At 41.3% G+C, this 22,151-nt stretch overlaps 1 protein-coding gene across 1 annotated transcript in view; it reads right to left on the bottom strand.

Annotated features, from left to right (window-relative positions):
* Positions 1-19,479, bottom strand: part of acsf3 (acyl-CoA synthetase family member 3) — a 37,859-nt gene extending 18,380 nt beyond the window's left edge. Inside the window, exons 1-5 of the mRNA XM_047580853.1 lie at positions 19,420-19,479; positions 17,585-18,382; positions 14,391-14,546; positions 7,837-7,991; positions 6,341-6,486 (exon numbers count right to left, since the gene is read on the bottom strand). Coding sequence (XP_047436809.1) covers positions 6,341-6,486; positions 7,837-7,991; positions 14,391-14,546; positions 17,585-18,292 — 1,165 coding nt within the window. The 5' untranslated portion in view covers positions 18,293-18,382; positions 19,420-19,479. The remainder of the gene's footprint in view (positions 1-6,340; positions 6,487-7,836; positions 7,992-14,390; positions 14,547-17,584; positions 18,383-19,419) is intronic.
* Positions 19,480-22,151: the final 2,672 nt, after the last annotated feature.

The following is a 22,151-nucleotide window of genomic DNA, read 5'->3' as shown; positions in this document are numbered from 1 at the left end:
CAGTCGCCACATGTCAGCGCACTTGGACTTTTTTTATTTAGCAACTGACGCAGCTTTTATTTCAGAAACATAAACTTTAAAAAACTGGCATTTTTCTTTGTGTGCAGCTGTTTCTGTTGGGAAAAAGACCCGACCGCTACACAGCACAATTCAATCCTTCAGTCAAAACTGCTGCTGAGTGTTTGACAAGGTTTTTATTTTATTTAACAACGGCTGCATAACATTTTTATTTTTTTCCACAAGTCATGAAATACAATAAGAAGTGAATGCCTAGATGGAGTATTCATCACTGTGAACTATAATCACAATTAAGCTAAACTATTAATATGTGTTTCAAATTTAAAACTCCCTCATGTACCGACACATCACCTGCCGTCTCCGTCTTTGTGTGTGTGTGTGTGTAAGCGTGACCTCCGGAGTTAAGTAATTATAGCAGCGAGCACACGGGGGGGATGCTCGGAGAAGGTGTCAGTGGTCTTTTCTGTGCGCGCCCTGAGGCTATTATGCCATTTCACAGACGCCTGCTCTCCCCAATAAAGGAGGAGGTCAGGTCCTGATTAAACAACGATTCTCTCACTTCGTATTGATCTAATCAGCTCCGGTCCTGATTGGGAGACTGGACTGGATTAGATCAATGTGAAAACCAACTGGCCGCAGAAGTAACTAGACCGCTTCCCCCGTGGACTGGATGACAAAGACGTTTAAGTCATAATGTCCGACGGGAGGAATCTTGGACCAAAGGGCCGCTGCATCTTGAACTGCTGCATCTTGAACTGCTGCATCTTGAACTGCGGCATCTTGTGAACAAGGTTAAGAGACGTTATCGAATCTAAAGTGTCTAATCTGGAAGATGCTTTTATATATATATATATATATATATATATATATATATATATATATATATATATATATATATATATAAAAACCAACCCTTAATCCTGCAAATGTGGTTCGACTGGATTTTATTAAGTGGTAAATATTTAATACTCATGATATACACAGATCAGGCATAACATTATGACCACCTTCCTAATATCATGTAAGTCTCCTTTGTGTCTCTAAAACAGTTGTGACTCATCAGATAATGGACATGGACCTTCTAAGGGTGTCTCAGCGTCACTGAGTCTCCGTTGCAACTTTTGCAGAAAGTGCTAAATTCAACCTATAGACCAGTTTTTAAATTGTGTTGATAGACCAAGTAAAACTAGACTTATTAGAAATAATTTACCGCACACTTTTTCATCAACCAATCAGGAAATGATATGTCAATATAATATAATAATATGGAGTGACTGCAGCCAAAGAGAAAGAGGTCAGAGATTTGAGACTTTTACATATTATTACTTATTGTTACACCTGATAGTTTTGTAAATAGTTGTACAAAAATGTGTGATGCATTTCCTGCATTTTAATGGAAATAGTTATAAATAGATTTGTTGTTTGTTAAATTTGTACATAAGCTTTTGAAATTTACAATTTAGATTCTTTAAACATGTTTGTGGTTTTCACTGAGAAAAATGTAACTCCTTCCTACTGGGATTTTATGGTTTTAGTCTGGTTTTAGGTCCAAACGTGTTAATACAGTTTGTCAAAATGAAAAAAATGACACAGGTGAGGTTGTGCAGAAAAGAATGAAACCAAACAAGGCAACGATGTAAACTGTTTTTAAGGTGAAACATAAAGGTTAAACCTAAAAAACGGCCGAGTTTTCAGAACAAGTTCTTAAAATAGAAAAAATACGTTATCCTTCCAAACAAACCTGTTACATAAAAGATCGACCTCAGCCTCTCTTCCTATTTTTCTCTTACTGGTGTGAAGAGTTGCAGGCTGGGTAATCTTCCTTGGGTTCTTCACCCCATTGAACAACAAAATAATAAAAAAAAAACTTCTCTTTCAGTCTCTAAAATCCATTTGTAGCTCAATTCCTCTATCATTATCTATTGTTTTTTTTGTTTGTTTGTGTGTTTTCCTTCCTCCACATCAGCAGCTCGAGAGATTCTGAAGACTTGAAGACAATTCTGGTCTTGACGATTCAGCGAGATTGAGGAGCCACTTTGAGGAGCTGGTTATAACAGCGTCATAATGGCTTGAGAAAAGCTTTGTGAGGAGAAGAGAAGGTCCAGAAATGGATTGTTCTACAGGTGCTCTCTAAGAAGTTAATGGGAGACTAGTTCTGATGCTGTATCCGTTCTCCGTGACCGTGAGAAGACAAACAAAAAAAGAAGAAGAAAAGAAAGTAGGACAAAAGAAGGATCAAAAAAGATGAAAGGGGCAACGGAGTGAGATGATAATGAGATGGAAAGAACCAGGATGAACCAATCTTACATGTTTACATCTCGGCGAGGGCGATGTGACCCAGAAAGAGCGCGGCGGCTGTTAATATGAAATGCTCCAAAACTGTACGGCACGTAAGAAAAATCAGGCCAGTTAGATGTCCTAAATACAAAGGGAAATGATTATTCAAACGGCTCTCGATAAGGTGTATTAAGATCTGAGCTCGGGAGAGAAAAGAACGAGGGCATAAAAGAGGGAGAAAGACGGCAACTCCACTCTACTGCTCTTCTGAGAGTCTTTCCTGCGGTTGTTATTGATCCATTTTAACCTACTTAAAGACAAGAAAGGAGCACATCGACTCAAACAGGCTCACGCGCTCGCACGTACGTAAAAAAAAAACAAAAAAAAAACGCACATCTTCCACAAGTGCTGCAGAGGAAACATCAATAGAACCACAGACCTCTTGAAGCCGTTCTTAATAATCACCCGAGATGAATCAAACGCTGCCTGCTCGGTTCACGCCAGACATGCCCCCGACAAACAAACAAAACAAAACAAAACACAACAGCACGCCGAGAATTACCCATTCAACTTGCAAGCTAATTAGCTTTACCTGTAAGGAGGAAGTGTTGGCTGGGGAACAGGAAGGGAAGGATATGGTTGGGGAGACATGGGAAAAAGGGGGGGTGGGGGGGTAAGAAGACATGAGAAGAAAGCAAGCGCCACTACCTGACCTCATTTCCAGACATCGTCTTTGTTTCTGCGCGTGTGAGGGAGGTGTAGTTGGGATCGGAGGGTTTTTTTTTTTTTTTTTACTTTGACAACGCACCAGAGAAAACTGCCTGTGATTAGCATGAAGCTGAGCAGAAAAACATCACGATAAGATGAGAACGTGCAATAAGAATATTTGATACTGTGATGACGATTAGACTGGTGATACATTAAGTTGTATTTATTCATTGTGCGGAATCCACAGTCTTGTACATATATATTGGGGAAACAAAGAAACTCATCCACAAACATCCCAACACAAGGAACTGAACCCTGATGACAACAGCGTCTCCGTTTTATCTGGAGAAGACACATGGTTTGGAAGAAGAGGAGGAAAGGAAGACATCTATGTCAAACTGGAAAACCTCCAACACAGTCTGAGTATCTGTCATTCACACCAAAAAAACTATATCTATAATAGCTGCCAATGTGCCAATGCTGCCAGAGTTTTATTCACATTCTTTCTCTTCTTGAAAAAGGATGAGGAACAAAGCAACACCTTTTTTTAACTGGATCAAAAAAAGAGGAATGGTAAAATAGGAAAGAATGAATGAATGGTAAAAAGAATGGTCTTTATTTTCTTAAGAATTTCCTTTGTACAAGAAATAAACTATGAGATATATAAATATTTTTATTCTCATACTTGTATGCAATTCAATTCCTTCCTGACTTTGATTTAGATTACATATTTTTCTTTTACTATTGCTTATATTTTTTTTATATAGAGCTGAAAACAAAATCTCACTGAACTGAAGAAGCTCTTTGGATGAAAGTCAAGGTGCCTTTCTGTAATGTGTTTAGATGAACCGTGACCTGGATGACAGACTCACTGTACAACCTGTGCTCCGCGATGACAAAAAAAGGAAATCTAAGCTATTCTGTTTTACCATGAGACTGGAGCCTGTGACTGATAATGGGTCATTAGAGAACCATTCAGTGGAGAAAGGGGACAGGGTCAAACAATCTGCAGCAACAACAGGTAAATACTAGTCTGTTAACAGACACTGTGAGTTCCTGATGTGTAACATCCACCGATGTTACTATTTAAACGCTAAATTTCCACCAATCCTTTTGAACTGAAGACTTGGATGAGACTTCACTGGTTTTACCATATTTTAATTAGCGCGTGGAGGTTTGGGTCAATACTTATAAGTGTATACTCATCATAATGATACAAAGATTACACAAATTCACTATTCCTAAAATAAAAAAACATTAAAATTCATTGACCTTCTTTCCTTTCCTTTTAAACAACCTGCTTCCTGGAAATGTTCAAAAATGTATTTTTATTTTAACAGAGATGGGGATTATAATCTGAGGGGAGAGTATAATCTAAAGCATCTTTGTGTCCGCGCAGCATTAAAAAGGTTTTGTATTTCTATATGTGGAGGATGAAGGGCTTTGACAATCACCAGGTGTTTTCACAGATCATTTATTTACTTGAATGAATTAAAATCAACTACCAGGCTATAATGTGGGTTAAACATTACTATAATCTGCAGAGATTTACGCCCAGGATATTTTAAGAAACCTCAGCTTCTTCGAATTATGCAGAAATGGTGATTACAGTAACACGCTACAATCAGACTATCTACACTAAACTTCAGCACTGGAAAAAATTCTGAAGATTTACTTTAGTTCCTTCTAAAACCATGATCACCAATACTTCCCAATCCATCACAGTTTGACTAAAATATATTTAATGTGAAAAAAAGTGGAAGAAATCACTGATTGCAAGTTTCTTGATTGTTAATTGTGTAAAAAGTAACCCCGGCTACGCGTAGGTTAATAATTATCACACAGCAACGACAGACACTAGAAATCTCACTCTCGTATTTTGAAACTGAACAACAGCAACGTTCATTTGGCTGCCAACCAATCCAAACTTCCACCATGATTTAACCTGGACCTGCAGTCTCTTTTTATAATTTTAAAAGCCTGATACCAGAATGTGTACGTGAGCGTTAGCCTAAGGTTTAGAAAACCTGCTAAGTATGATGTTTTGTGAATTTTAAGCTTCGGTTAATGCTGATTATTAGATATGAAACCTGTCTTTCACAAACGTTTTGTTCAGGTTGCAAATCTCTGATCAGGCAGCCGGACTTGTAATCTGACCAGAGTTCACTTGAAACAGGACCAAGAGTTTGGGCACCTGACGTTGAATGACTTCATCATCATGCAGCAATGGCTGGGAGGAGTTACAATGTATCTCTTAAAGGCGTACGTCATTGTGATGTCACAGCGTTAACTGGAGGCAAAACAGAAGAAAACCTGAGGCAAACACTGTCACTTTCAACCATGAAAGTGTCGTCTTGCTGTATTTTGGCTGTCAACACCGTAAAAAACATTAACTTGAAGTTTTACCACATACCAGCCACTGCCGGTCAACTTTGGTTTGGCTTCGGCGATTTAAAGAAATGACTGGAGTAAACAACAACGTATTCACTTTCAGCCCGGATAACGTTATGGGTTAGACTAAATTGTGACTGAGTTAAGTTAAGTGAATCATTATTTGGTGGATTCTTGTTACATGTTAATGCTAACGCTAACCGCTAGCTACAACATTTTAGGGGTGTTCAAGCAGAAGTTGCTTTACGTTAACTTCCACAATGCTTCCGCTTTCTTCCGGTTATATCTTTGTAGGAGAGGCTTCACTTGATAAAGACAGACCCTTTGTGTTCGTAAAATGACGTTAAGTTAATTATTTGGTAGATTCTTGTTATATGTTAATGCTAATGCTAACAAATGCAACGTTAGTTATATGTTTCAGGGGCCTCCAAACTGAAGTTGCATTTACCACGTTAACCTCCACAGTGGATCCACTTACTTCTTGTAATATCTTTGTTATAGGCTTCATTTGATGAAGACAGACCAGACTTTGTCCCCTCTGTGTCCATCCAGTGAGTGAGAGTGTAGGGGTCGGTAGTGGATGGTAGTCCCATCAGTCACACTCTCAGGGAGTGAGTGTATTAGTATGTTCTCTAAAATATATGTTTTTCTCCTCCATTCTTGCTAAAACACTCAAAATATGCTAATCGCTGTTTACGCTGGCTATGGTGTTTGAGATGTTTTGTCTCCAGCTAAGCCCCACCCCTCAAAAAAACATTGCATTGCTTACAAACTGTGAAGGGGTCTATTTTGGTGAGACCTCATTGACCTTGTTCCACATAAACAAAAGAGAAGGTTTTCACAGATAAATGATGAGGTGCAATACAATGTATTGATGGAGGAGGACTTTTACTTTTCAGTTTACTTGTACGCGTGTGCATGTGGGTGTGCAGGTGCATCAGTTTACCTGGAATGCGTGGGCCCTTGAGAGGGTTGGACAGGGCCATGCCGATCTCAGTCATGCCATAGCGTTCCAGCAGCACGTGTCCTGTAATCTCCTCCCAGCGCTGCAGCGTGGGAAGCGGCAGCGCGGCCGAACCCGAAACCATCAGCCTGAAAAGGAGACGGCCGGACACGACAGAAACACATTCCCAGGTTAATTATGCCCAGAAAAAGTTACCTGAATCAGGTCACCATCGTCTCATTATCAGGAAGGCAAGTCTAATGCATCCTCTGTCTACAGTGTCCTACTGTGCATCTACATGTGTTTTAGAAAATAAACTGTAGTTCATTGATTTTATTGATTTTTATGGATGAAAATCCAAACTTATGCAGAATGTAGCATGGTTTGGTAACAACTATCCAGGAAAACACTGCAGATATCGCATATAAACTCAAAATAAAAAATGATAATGATGATAAAACATTTTAAAACGTGTTTTTTTATATATTTGTCCGAGAACAGCTTTAATCCTCCATGAACTAAGATGTGTCCTTATTTCTTTCTCACATCTAAGTGGTGAAGAGTGTTACACTTTAAACTCTCCCTGTGGTGCTCAGTTAGGTTCAGATCTGGTGACTGTCGGGGCCTGAGCACATCACGCATAAATATTTCATAACTCCTTAAACCAGAAGTTTGGAGGGGTAGTTGTAGAGAGAGTTGTGAGGGAGTGAGACAAAAATACTGCATGAGGTGAGAGAAGCAGGTGCACGTTTGTGTGCTAAAAAAAAAAAGAAAAGAAAGAAAGAAAAGAAAGCGAACTGAAGCAATTGCACTTTGGACAACTGATTCAGCTCACTAACCCACACTTTCAGCAGTTAGAGCTGGAGCAACGGTTGTGATACACAACTAGTTGAGGCAGCTTAAAACACTTTGTGTTCAGTTGCACAAAACACATTGTCTGTAGTTTTAACTCTGAACTGAACAGTTCTTGGATTTTGTGTGAGTTTCCTTCCTTTATTTCTGACGCGAATCACAGATAAATCTCCTCCCTGCATACTGTACGAGCTAAAGCGTGATTATCTCTATCTAAAGAAAGTCAAAGAAGTTTACAATAACCTGTACCATTTTGCATTTTGATAAAGCCACAAATGTGTCCTTGAAATACACTGCACTGGAGAGACCTTCAGTGAAAGCAACTCACACAAAGTCTCCATTAAATGTGAGTTCAGGTGCTTTGTGCTGGGTACTGGAGCCTTTTTATTCAAGTATTTCTAAAGTGTCAGCACGTACAGATATACACCGATCAGCCACAACATTATGACCCCCGACAGGAACCATCTTGTGATGGTTCAATGAAATGTTCTAATGGGAAACGTTTCGACCTTGTGTTCATGTTGACGTTAATTAGACATGTAGCACCCACCTAGACAAGAACAGGCACCCCGACCCCACTCTTTAATGTTGTACATACAAAAACATGAATCCACAAACCCATGTACCAGCGCTCCCACGACCAGTACCTGATCCTCTCTTTGCAGACGGCTTTGATGAAGTCCTTCACGCGAGGCTGTGTGAAGTGCTGATCATAGTACTGGATCAGCTTGGAGTAAATAGTTGGCACAGCCATGAATACATTAACCATCGGAGCCCTGGAATTTAACAGCATCTCCCACACCTAGGGACACAGAGCGAGAGACGCAGAGATAAGCACAACATATAACTTAGGAGGGATGAAGGGTGGGAGATAAGGCGAGGCGAAAATAACAGCAGTTTGTCTAACTGAAGGGCATTGCAACAAAAATGATTACACACAGATTCCTTACATTAGTGCATTCAATAAAAAATAAAAAAGGGGCATTTTTTTTTTGTTTTATTTGATGTAAATGGCAGGATAAAGCCCACACAGCAACCTCACGGTAAAACCTGTCAACGCGAAAACCACGAAAGAAAAAAAAATAAATAAAAAAGTGGAGATTTTCAAAGGTCAGGAGGAGGAAAACAGTCGACTAGACAAATGTGCATCGTGATTGTCGTGTTCTCTCCTGCATCAAGATTTAACACCGTACGCAACACCGATCAAGCATAACAATATGACCACCTTCTTAAAACTGTAAAATGGACTTTCTGAGAGTGTTCTGTTGTGTCTGGAAACAGGATGTTGTTAGTGTGGGTCCTTTGGGTTGTGTGCAACATAGGTCTTCAACAGAGGATCCGCAGAGCTACTGCAATCTTTGGTCGATTAGACATTTTTACAAAAGATGAGATTTTAAATGCATGTGTAACTAGGACTGTTCATCTTTATACATTAACTGCATAAAAATTGAGGAACGCTTTCCAAGTATTTATTAAAATTATTTGAATTTTTATTTCAGACACCTTAAAATAATTTGTTAATTGGTTTACATGAAGTTGAATATTTCTGGTTAATCTGAATGTTTTCTCTATCATCGAATCAATGAAGACAACGTCTTTATTTTAGTTAAGGACAACCTGAAATAATTGAGTTGGTCCAACTTCAGAAATTAGTTTACATGGAGTTACACAACACAAGCTAACCTGAATTAATATAACGCATTGAGCCAAGTAAAAAAATAAGGTGCGATTGATTACTTCAATACTTTTAAGTTTAAACAAGGTTTTATTTTTTCAGTGTAGTTTAATGTAAACACATATAGTAGGTAGGGGGTCCCTATAATCTCTCCATTAGTTTGGGGGTCCTTGGCCTGAAAAACGTTGAAGCTACAAGGTTCCACTGGCCCAAAAAAACACCTTTCATCTTCAAACATCTAGAAATAACCACCTTGAACAAACACAAATAGACTCAGGCTTCATTTATGAGGAAGGCAGATTGAGTGTTTTTGTGTGTCTGTGTCGTTGCTATGGGGTGGGGGGGGTCTGGTCTTGGTCTAGGTTTGTGCTACATGTCTAAATAACATCCACACAAATTAATTCTAGGTCCAAAAGTTTCCCAGCAGAACATTTTATCATCACAAGATGGTTTAAATGTTTATTCACTTCTCCTGTCAGTGGTCATAATGTTGTGGCTTGATCGTTGATGTAAACACACATTGTATAAAAAAAAATACCCGTTTGAATATCACATAAACTCACTTGTTCAAGGACAAAGATGTTTTAAACACTCATCCCTGACTCACACAGTCTGCAGGAGATGATGGGAGGGTGGGACGACGGCGCGAATTAAGTGAAGGTGAAGGACGGCTTCTCCAAGTCCTCTTCCCCTGCCGGCTCCCCCCCTCCTCTCAGTCTATTATCCTCACTTTCTTTCTCTTCTTTCATTCCACCTCCATTTCCTAAAGTGCTCCTTTTTCATTCTTCACTTTCATCACTGACCCCACATCTTCCCTTCGTCTTTTTGTTTTTCTTTTCTTTTTTTTTTCCTCCTCCTCTCCCATTCGCTCCCTATCTCACATTCACTTACCTTCTCTCTCCATTTCGTAATTTCCTGCATGGCTGCCTCTCCCTCTTCCTCTCCCTCTCTCCTTCGCTACCCAGACACACACACACACACACACACACACACTCACACACACACAGAAAAATGCAGTATCTCCCATCATCACTCTCACCCATAGTAACACCGCATCCTTCTTAATGTGCCAGCAGTTCCTAAACTGTTCCCTCCACTCCTCCTTTGTGCGACCTCACAGACTCACCTCATCTATTATCCACTGAATAATCTTCCTCCCCTTGCTTATTATAAACAAACATAGCTGAAATGTATAAGATGATTAACCGAATAATCAGATCTCGGTCCCATTTCTCACGATCTCATTATAATAGTGATGCGCGGATCGATACTGAAATATCGATACCAGCTCTAAAAACGATTCTCAAATAAAAAATACCAATATTTTGGATACTTCAGTCATTCTCGGTGAAACACCTCAGGTTAAACCACCACACAGAATATGAGGCATTTATGACAGAAGAAGTATCGAATCGGTATCACCGATATCAGCCTGAATTTTACTCAGTATCGGATCAGAGAGGAAATCGGTGGCATCGAACATCATCATCTCAAAAAGAAAATAAATACATAAAATTTGTGGACACCTGCAGTTCACCTGTAAACGCACACAGAATGAAACTTGATGCCGAGAGAAAGGGGGTTTTTAACCGAGTGTGCCCTGACCATCCTGGGTGGTGTCCATCAAGTGCAGTGAAGCGCTTCCACCAAGTCCACTCTTGAGGGGAGAGGAAGGCAATTTATGTCCGTCAAAGAGTTGGCCTCCACCTAGGGGACAGGATGTGGTGAGAACCCGGAGCCACGCGCTGCATTTTAAACAACTTCACGAGCTCCTCTGCCCTGCACTCAACACGGGACGACAACACAGACCGGCTCTTCCTGAGGACGACTGGTTGTTGAATGCCGACCTGCCAGCTGTCAAAAGTTTACTTCACCTATGCTTTATTCAGCTACTTAAGGTATGATATGTATTTCTGTTTTGCAAGGACTCTCAGAATGATGCTCACTAAGAAAGCTGCTTATTTCGGTGTAAAGGATGAAATGTTAAACCTGGAGTGTCAGTTCAACCGCCCACACAGTGACAAAGTCAAGCAGATATTGTTCTCAACTTTGCTTTGGTGCATCAGCATGAAGAAGTGTAAAATTTGAAGAATAAAGTCATTACTTTGGCAAGAATTTGGTCATGAACTCAAATACGAATTAAATTTTAAAATAGAAGACGGGGCTTTTTGAAAAGCTATTCATCCTGATGGAACAAAACCAACACGTAAAAAAATCTATGAGACTCCATAAAAACACTTAATCTGCAGAAGCCTCGTGCAACATCAACAGCTGGTGTATGAAAAGCATAAATTTGATGCTCATTTTCAATCTCTCATGTAACACGAATCAGCTTTATCTTGTACTTATGCATCACTATTAGATTCTACATGTATGCACCAATCAGCCACAACATTAAAACCACCTTCCTAATATTGTATTTATCTCTCTTGTGCCTCCAAAATACTTCAAATACTTCAGATACTTGTCCAGTTTGGGATCTGGTGAATTCCAGTAAATATTATTTTTAGTTGTTCCTGGGGATGTCTCCTGCCATCAAGGAGTGTCACTCCTATGGGGTGGGGGTGTCTGGTCTTGGTCTGGGTCTAGGTGGGTGCTACATGTCTTAGTAACATCCACATGAATGAATGCCAGGTCCAAAACTTTCCCAGCAAAACAATGAATTGTCACAACATGGTCGATGCTATTCACTTCTCCTGTCAGTGGTCATAATGTTGTGGCTGATCTGTGCTTCCCTACCTATCTGGCCACAAACTGTTTCTGATCAAGGTTTCTTCCTGTTAAAAGAGATTTTTAGTTCTGTCTCTGGGGATTTCAGGCTCTGGGTTCTGTAAAGCATCTCGAGTATCGTCCATATAAATAAAACTGAATTGAACATTATGTTTGAGAAGTTGCTGCGATGAAGTAGTGAGCCGGGATTCAAACAAACAAACTAAATCTCACCCGTGCTGCGTGAACACTCAGCAAACCTGAAACAGACTTATCTGTGATTTACTGGATCATGATTCCTGCACAGATTTTTTTTTAATTTTTTTATTTTTTGTCACTATCTCCCGGCAAAATCAAGGGAGCAAAAAAAATAAATAAAAAAAATAAAAAAAGTAAAATCAATGCCGGCCTCTGCAGCTTAGGCTACACTTCAGAGATCTTAGGGGATAGAAGAGACAGACTATCGATCACTTCATCAATCCACTGTAACTTCAGGAGGAGGAGAATAAAGGCTTTTTTTTTTCTGAGGGTGAGAGAAGGGATTTTGTGGTTTGGTACACAAGGTCAGGGATACCGGCTGAATACTGATAAGGTATAATAATAGTATAGCTATATCCACGCTGACAGCTACATACAGTGGGGGAAATAAGTATTTGATCCCCTGCTGAATTTGTAAGTTTGCCCACTTCCATAGAAATGATCAGACTCTGGTTTTTATGGTTGTTTACTGGTTATGGGTATAGACAGAATATCAGTCGAAAATGCATAAAAAAACACACAATCTAAAAGTTATAAATTGTTATGTATTTTATTAAGGGAAATAAGTATTTGATCCCCAAGCACAACACAAGTCAGTACTTTGTAGAGAAACCTTTGTTGGCAAGCACAGCGATGAGACGTTTCTTGTAGTTGGTCACCAGGTTTGCACACAGCGCAGGAGGGATTTTGGCCCATTCATCTTTACAGACAGTCTCTAAATCCTTCAAGTTTCTTGGCTGCCTCTTGGAAACTCGGAGCTTCAGCTCCCTCCACAGGTTTTCGATCGGGTTAAGGTCTGGAGACTGACTAGGCCACTCCATGACCTTAATATGCTTCTTCTTGAGCCACTCCTTTGTTGTCCTGGCAGTATGTTTTGGGTCATTGTCATGTTGGAAAACCCACCCACGAGGCATCTTCAGTGTTCTTGCTGAGGAAAGAAGGTTTTTGTCCAAGATGTTACAGTACATGGCTGCATTCATTGGCCCCATAATGCGGTGAAGTTGCCCTGTACCCTTTGCTGAAAAACAGCCCCAAAACATGATGTTTCCACCTCCATGCTTAACCGTGGGTATGGTGTTCTTTGGGTCATACTCACGTTTTTTCATCCTCCAAACACGGCGGGTCGAGTTAATGCCAAATAGCTCAACTTTGGTTTCGTCAGACCACAGCACTTTCTCCCAAGCCTTCTCTGAGTCATTTAGATGTTCACTGGCAAACTTAAGGCGGGCCTGTACATGTGCCTTCTTGAGCAGGGGGACCTTGCGGGCACTGCAAGAGTTCAATCCATAACGGCGCAGTGTGTTGCCAACTGTTTTCTTGGTGACGGAGGTCCCAACTGCTTCCAGATCATTAACAAGCTCCTGCCGTGTTGTTTTAGGCTGCTCCCTCACCTTTCTCATCATCATCCTCACTCCATGAGGCGAGATTTTGCGGGGAGCTCCAGACCGAGGACAGTTGATGGTCCTTTTATGGGTCTTCCACTTGCGAATAATGGCACCAATAGTTGTCACCTTCTCACCAAGCCTTTTGCTGATGGTTTTGTAACCTATACCAGCCTTGTGCAGGTCTACAATCTTGTCCCTGACATCTTTTGACAGCTCTTTGGTCTTGCCCATGGTGCTGTGGAAGTTGGAATGTAAGAAACTGATTCTTAGAGCAAGTGTGCTTTATATACATGACGAGTTAAGATCAGGAGTATTGGTAATTAGTTGACTGAGCACAGCTGTGTGCCACATGCGCACCAGCCAATCTGTAGGAGCCTGAATTCTAAGTGAATTGTTGGGGATCAAATACTTATTTCCCTTAATAAAATACATAACAATTTATAACTTTTAGATTGTGTGTTTTTTATGCATTTTCGATTGATATTCTGTCTACACCCATAACCAGTAAACAACCATAAAAACCAGAGTCTGATCATTTCTATGGAAGTGGGCAAACTTACAAATTCAGCAGGGGATCAAATACTTATTTCCCCCACTGTATGTCCTCTCAGAGTCTTTCACCTACCTACGCTAACTTTAGGTCTTAGACATGCAAAAAAAAAAAAATAAAAAGCATGTGCATTTACACATCTCCGAAGTCACGTCTACACACACACACGCACACACATTTTCCCGTCTCCCCCTCCCTTCTCAGGGCCAAACTAGCGCTATCATCCTTCAATGTCAGCTCATCGATTGATCTGCTGCTTAAGCCCCTGCCGTGAGTCGGCATTGGTCAGATACAAAGCCACACAGGGCAATTCATCACTGAGCCCCAAACACTTAGTTTGACAGTCAGCGAGGAGGAGGAGGAGGAGGAGGAGGAGGAGGAGGAGGAAGAAGAGAGGAACAGGGGGAGGGGGGGGGGGGGGGGGGGCAAACACTGACAGAGAAAGAGGGATTGATGTGAAAAGAGCTGGGGATCTTTTTCAGCCCAGCAGGACCTTGTCCATGCAGGACCTCTAAATAATGTGAAATACATCTTAGCCTCACTGTCCAGCTGGCTAGTGCACCCCCTTCCTCCCCCCTCCTCCCAAAGCTCTAAAAAAAAAAGGCGAATGAGTGCTTTCCAAACCTTCTGAGGCTGGAACTCGGGAAGCATGACGCATGTGGCGCCCACCCAGAGCGGGCACAGCAGCTTGTTGACGATGCCATGCACGTGGTGGAGCGGCAAGGTGTGCAGGATGACGTCGTCTCTGGACCACGCCCACTCCGACACCAGACACCGGACCTGGAGGAGAGGGATGGGAAGGACGGGGGGGGGGGGTCAGCGTGTCTTTAAAACAAATCACCTCAGTCAGTTTCCGCTGTTGAAGACATTTGTCAGGATGATGTCTTTTAAGCTGTCGGTTGATGCGCGTCCAGAGAAGCACGATTGATTTTTTTTGGCGACTTATTTGAATTCTTTACCATTGTCCCAGTTTGGTCTTAAAGGAGAAGAGAGGACACACTCTAAGGCTTTACGTTATGTTATTTACGGTATTTACGCCACAACATTATGACCGCTGATAGATGAGAAGTAAATAACGTGTAAACATGTTCTGTTGGGAAACTCGTCATTCGTGTGCATCTCTGATGAGTCTCAACTGTTTCGGAGGCACAAGGAGAGACCTGCACAACGTTAGGAAGGTGGTCATAATGTTATGCCTGAACTGTGCATATCTCACTATATTTAAACGGGGCACAAATATTGTTTTTTTGTTGTTGTTTTGTTTTTTTACATAAAAAAATATCGTTGTCTCTGAATGAACATGTGAGAACAAGGGTTTGTCACAAAAATCGGGACAAAAAAAAAAGAAATCCTGTCCGATTTGCACTACTTTGTGGTGTTTACTTGCTGATTTGTGCTCCCAGCTTCCTCCTAACCCGCTGCATCCGCATCTCAATTACTAATACAACAGTAATAGTAACAGTATCTGACAATGGTCACAGACCTCTGTGAACACTCAATTTGGCTGCGATTCGAGAGCATAATAATAATAACAGCCCAGAATCATTACGATCTGCCTGCATTAAATTCCTGCTGCTCCTGGGAGCGGTGATTTCACACTGAACACAGGCGCTGGTTAGAATAGAATATGCAATGTTTAAAAAGTAATCTGACGCCGTCATTAAAGCCTCTCTGAAACGGTGTGAACTCAGTATGAAGTCATATCATCACATGCTGTAATGGTTACTCTCAGGAATGAGGAAAAAATCTCTGCAACATATACAGACAGCAGTGTAACCAGCACAATCAGCCATAACATTATGACCACGTTCCTGATATTTTGCAGGTCTCTCCTTGTGCCTCCGAAACTGATCTGACTCATCAGAGAATGGACATGGGCCTTCTGAGGGTGTCCTGTGCTGTCTAACAACACAATGTTGTTAGTGGGGGGCCTTTGGGTTCTATGGGTTGAGGGGAGGGGCCTCAGAGGATCATCCCACAGATGTTTGAACAGTTTTCTTCTGAGGATGGCTGCTGCCATCAAGGAGTGTCATTGCTATGGGGTGGTGGGGGTGCCTGGTCTGGTCTAGGTGGGTGCCTACATGTCTAAGTAACATCCACATGAATAAATGCCAGGTCCAAAAGTTTTCCAGCAGAACACTGAATTGTCGTAAGATGGTTTAAATGTTATTTACTTCTCCTGTCTGTGGTCATAATGTTGTGGCTGATCGGTGTTTGTCCTAAACTGTAAGGGCTGGAGTGCTAGAAAATTTCACAGGAGTGAAACCTCACGTTGTTTCAGGTACAATGTATCTGAAAGGTAAATTCTTCTAGGGATGAACATTTGTGTTTGAAAATCATTGGACATTATTTTCTATCTGTTTGCAAAATCACAAGTTAAAACTAAATTTTTAAAATTGAATCGTAATTGGGTGATATGTGCTGAAGAAGCTATAAGAAGATATTTATGAACGTCGTCATACTGAATTGTTTTACAGCGTCCAGGTGTTCAGGTCACTGTGCGCCTTACATTACCTTTTATTAACCTGACAGCAGAGCTTTCCAGGAACTCCGACAACCCGATGCCGTTGCCTTCCAGGAAAAAACGGACGGACTCGCCTAATCACTCATTCACCAGACAAACGAAGCTCTGTCTCCTTTCAGAGTGATTTAATTTTCCACACTGTTGGACATGTAGGTCAATTTCACTTTAAAATATAGAGGAAAAAAACTTCGGGAGATCTCTAATGGCATAAATTACATTATTCAAGAAGCTTGACTGGAATAGAAAAAAAGGAATGATGCTAATCATGGAGTCAAATTTGCATGTGGGGGTGTCAAAACACATGCTTCTATTTTATGTGCACATATTTTGATTTTGTAGTATCGCACAGCTCTGGATGGTGAATTCATGAACTGCGTCTGCGCTGCTTGCATCTTGTGGGAAGATTTAACAGCAGAATACTACGAGTATTCAGACATAGGAGACTCAGTTCTTTAATATAGAAATTGGTGGGTTTTTAATTATGCTGCTGGTGGTTTTAAACAACAATATCGTGCATTAATAGGAAACTCAACTCTCTACCTGCTCATTCAGGGTTGTATCAGACACTTTATATATTTAGTCTACTTTGTACATACAGGATATATTTTTTATATTCTCAATATTTGCACATTTTGTTTACTTTTTCTTGCTTAGCTGCTGCACTGAAGGCCTTCGAAGAAGGTAACTTCATTCCTGTATTGTGTTGCACATGTCAAAATTGACAATAAAGTTGACTTGACTAGCATGTTAATGTAAATTACTGATAAATGTGTATTTGACTGGATAAGTTGTGCAAACCTGAAGCCTGTGCTTATTATTTAACAATCGCAGATCAGCCACAACATTAAAACCACTGACAGGAGAAGTAAATGTGTGTTAGATCCCAAACTGATCAAGTATCTGTTGGATGTTCTGGAACTGGGGCCAAAGGCTTTAGTCATAATAATAATAATAATAATATTATGCCTGTTCAGTGTATATCACAAATACAGTCTTTTGCAAAATATTGCACATTAATTAAATGAGGATAACATAAAGAAAACAACTGTGAAACAATGTCTTGCATAGCTCTCATGAAGGTTTAGGATGACCTAACAGCCAATAGAAAGGTAAGTGATAACAAATACTTATCAGACACTGTTGTGTAGACCAAGCTGAACCATCCTTTGCTATGTCAAAGTTGCGAACCAACCTTTTTTTTGCTGTAGATTAGTATCTTCTGTCTACGATAAAAGGGAGTTGGAATAAAATTTATTTGTCTCTAGTGTAATTAGGCTTTAAAAGCATCACTAACCATGGCTCGAATGCTGCTGTGCGTGTGCAGAGCTCCTTTGGGCCGCCCTGTGGTTCCGCTTGTGTAGATAACCATAGCCGGCCGCTGGTCCCAGTCCTCGGCGGCCGCCTCCTCGTCCCGCGTCTCCGTCCCACTTAAAGTGTCCAGGTGAGAAGTCGGGGGCAGCTCGAGGCATGGCAGCCCCAGCTTCTGGGCCAGCGGCTCGAGGGTTTCCACGTAGGGATGCGCCACCACGAGCAGGGAACTCTGGGAATCGGTGATTATGTACTCCAGTTCAGATGGCGGGTGTTTTCTGTAGAGGGGCACGGCCGTCCCCCCGCTCATCCAAGTCGCCCACTGTGCCACCGTATACGAGGCGTCATTAGCACACAGGAAGGCAATCCGTTGTCCTTCCAGACCTCCCAACTCACAGTTTAAAGTGGTGCTGATTCTGCCCGCGAGGCCCAAGCTGCTGCTGTACAGCTGCTTGTAGCTGTGGCCGCCGCTGCTGTCTATGATCGCGAGCTTTTCTCCAAACGCCGGGGCTCTGGCGAACACCGGCTTCTGATTTATCCTTGACGACGGTGCCGTGGTCCATCCGTGAGCCCGTCTTTGTGCTATAGCTGCCCGCAGCCATCGTCCCGGCTGAGTCCCGGATAGAGCGGCTTTCCAGTGGGGACACGTCCTCTTCAGAGAGCGGCAGGCGGAGGCAACGAGTCCTGTCAGCATGTCTGACGTTCACTCGTTCACGCCTACAGAGGTGAAAGTTGATGATGGCTCCATCCTCGGTCTACTGCATTAGTGCATTTAAGAAGACATCTGTGGGATGAAAAGAGAAAAGGAGGTTAGTTTAGAATTAGAAATACTTTATCAATCATCGGGGGGAAACCGGGTTCGTCACAGCTTCTCCAATAAACCACAATATAAAAATACAAAAACAGAATTATATATATATAAGATAATTTAAAGTATAAGCAAAATCTAAGCTGTAACATCCTGCAATCACTCATCCTTACAGCATTGCAGTCATTACAGCTAAGTGTAACTCACTACATGCAGCTGTTACATCAATAACATCTGAACATACAAGCAGATATAACATGGAAAACAAAAGAATTAAAAAAAAAAATAAAAAAATGTTTTTAATTCAGTTAATTGTCACCCTAACCCCCATCTGTTTACAACTTATTCTGGATATTGGAAATGTGTATGAAAATGTGAAGTTAATAATAATAGAAATAATAAATAAAATTAGAAAGTGTATGATTTCTATCATTTTCTACTAGATTTTCCCACATAAATATCTGATTTCCACTACTTTGTGTTGAGGTGATGCAGTTTATTTGTTGATTTTCATGCTTAGCTTCTTCTTAACCGGCTGTATTTGCATCTCAATTATTATTATTTCCTGCTTTGGCAGTGACAATGGTCACAGACCTATGAAAATTAATATTAGAGAGCATAATAACAACATCTTAATATCTTTATATAATCTACCTGCAACTCCTGGGATTATGCACTGACCAGACATCAACAATTCAATAGCTTTTCACTGGTAAATATTTAAAACAAACAATATAGAAAAATATGAGGACTCGACAGTGATAAATAGAAAATAATCGTATCTATTTTTTGTTTTATTTTATTTTAGGCATTACAGTCCAGTACCGGTGATTCTAACCGTCACATTGACATTTGATTTAATTTAACTAAAAATAAATAAAGACGACAGACCGGAAGTCAAACTCTACAACGGCGACAGAAAATTAAAAATTCTACAGCAAATAACGACGTGTTAATGATTTTGGTGACGTTTCGTTGTACTCGTGTATTATTTGTGCACTATTTCACCTTACCGACAACAACAGCTGATACTTCTTGTAGTGAAGGACGGTGCAGCGGAAACATAATTCCGGCATGAAACGAGAGCTGCGGATTGGTTCCGGCCTCGTTTATACACACCAGGCGAATGCCAATTAAAACGACACAACAAAACACCTTTTAATTCTTCGATAATCATTTTTGTTGTTGATTTAATGATGTGGGAATCTATAAGTCATCTCACAGCACTTTAACTTGAAATCAGTGAAATTATAATCCTATGATCATCTATGTAGTGGATTGTATTTTTATCCGTTTGAAGATTACTATTTTTTCAGGGAGAAATTGTGGCATTCTCTTATTTAGGGATGTTTCACAGTGCAAGTCTTAATCTGATATTACACATAATCTCATAAATAGATCAAAGACACACAACCACATCTATTACACTTTGATATTTTTATTTATATTTATACGTTACACTCTACATTCCATTTTATTCTATTCTAACTTAGATATAGATTTCTACTATTTTGTTTTTATCACTAAGTTTGTCGTACTGAGAACTTTTCAGAGCTGAAAACAAAATCTTGTTCCACTTTACAACCTGTGTTCTGCAATGATATGACTATAAAAACTCTTCAATTAACTGCAGCGTACACGAGTTTCATTACAACCCCACAGACAGCTACTTCTAGATAATTGTGTCATTAATTTTAGATCTATTATTAGCGTGACTTGTGTTGTAGCATGTCACGCTGTGGGTCTTAACTCAGCATGGTGGTTATTAGCAAGACACCCCCCACCACCACCACCACCACACATAAATTTTGAAGACCTGCAGATCTGGTGGAGATGCTGCTGCTCACCAGAGACGAGGACTAGGAGGAGGGGAGAGCGTCGGCATACATAAAGCCACCCCACACAGCGCCGTGTTTGGCTTTAGATCACATACCAGTCCTACCACTTAATGTGCCAACTAGCTTGGCTGGCTTCATCATCACAGTGCAAGTGGGCACATTCAGCCGCCAGCTGGCAGTCGCAGCCCTTAGATAAGAGAATGGTACAGACATGGCACGCGTTCAAAAAGTTTTCACTTCCCTCCCCAAACCCCCTACACTGCAAACGAGGATGGCATGTTCCTAACAATATTGGAGCCTTTGTTTCAGAGAACTCCCCTCCACTCTCAGGAATAGTATCGCCAAAGACCACTCGTTCCCGTTCGTGGGGGACAAACGCTATTGAAGGGGATGCTATGCTACCATCAGCTATGTTATTTCTAGAGAATTGTTTGTTTGTTTGTTTGTGGGGCGTTTCACGCAGCGTTTTGATGCAGATGGCACGGCCGCATTTCAAGGATTCGATCAAAAAAAAAACAAAAAAAAAAACAAAAATGGCCGAGTGTCGTTTGCGTTGAAGCGAATTAAGGCATAGGCGACCCGCGTTTTTGGATATGTTTCCTGGAAGTTGGCCATATTTTTCGACATTCGTGGTATTGGGGGACTGGAATCAGAGCCAAAGATAGAGAGCTATTCACAACCACTGGAGACAGGATGAAGAATGGAGGATAATAAAGAGCATCCTGTATTTTGCCATGAGAGGACAAGGCGAGGAGCTATTATTGCGGTTATGGCAAAACAAACAAAAAAAAAATCTGTTACAAAGAGTATCCAGTATGCAGAGGCTGGCATTCTGCTGCCATGGCCTGATGCCAGCTCACCATTCAGAAAAGACCACCTGAAAGGATTTCGCCATTGATGGGCAGGACGGCCGCAAGCAGGCGCCAACTCCCATCTTGGCAAAGGACTGCATCCGAGGAAAAAGCGAAAGAGGGGACCCCCCACGGATCTGCGAGAGAGAGACTGAGATGGTAACACAAACCATGGGGAGTACCCAAGCATGTGTCAGGTTGGCATCAATGTGAGAATGTCTTGGCAAGCGCGCCGTTCTCTCCCCTCCCACCCCGGCTCACACACAAACACACTGTTGCCCTGCTTGGAACACATGGTACATCAGCAGCGGCATCTGGCCACGCTGACTCCTGGCAGCTGCGCTTCGTCTTCGCCAGTTGGGAGTCTTGGCACTGCCACTTCATCAACTACCTGTGGCTCCTCCTGGGTAAAAAGGCGAGCGATGAATTATTCCAAGGCTGCAGCTGCAAACTTGACTTTCATCCAAGAGATCCGCTGCAAAACATATGACTGCCTGGCGGAAGCACGTGCCACCCACATACTAATGCACGGCTGACAACAACATGGGCTGCTTTCCGCGTGAAGAGACTCGCGCTCACGTGACGTGGCGCGGTTCGTTCGAGGTGAAATGTCAAGGCTGTTCGGTAATGATTCCCTCATTGTGTGCACGTCAATGGCAAGTGCTTACCCAAGTGACCCAAGGAGAAATTAACCGCGGAAAACTGGAAGCTTTAGATTTGAATTTCTAAAGCTTCAGATGAACAAAGGAGCATCGAGCAAAAGGCAAATATTAGTGACAACAGTCGGAAAAGCGCCGCATTTTGAGCTTGGAGCTCTTCATCTCCAGCGGCAGCCCATGTCTTTGTGTTGGGAAATGGTGTTGAAAGATCAAATCAAAAGCCAAGGATTACACTAAAAGGAATTTTTTTCACTCCCACTCCCGCATTTTTTCATAATGACGGAATGAATGAGCGACCTTTCAACTCTACAATTACTGCCTCGCATTCCATTTCTAATGGAGCTTTGGACACTCGGGGACATTTGCCTGAAGCACTTTGAATATATTTGATGAGTGA

The sequence above is a fragment of the Mugil cephalus genome, chromosome 3, assembly GCF_022458985.1.
Source record: "Mugil cephalus isolate CIBA_MC_2020 chromosome 3, CIBA_Mcephalus_1.1, whole genome shotgun sequence".
Taxonomy (NCBI): Eukaryota; Metazoa; Chordata; class Actinopteri; order Mugiliformes; family Mugilidae; genus Mugil; species Mugil cephalus.
This window is presented reverse-complemented; position numbering and strand designations above follow the sequence as displayed.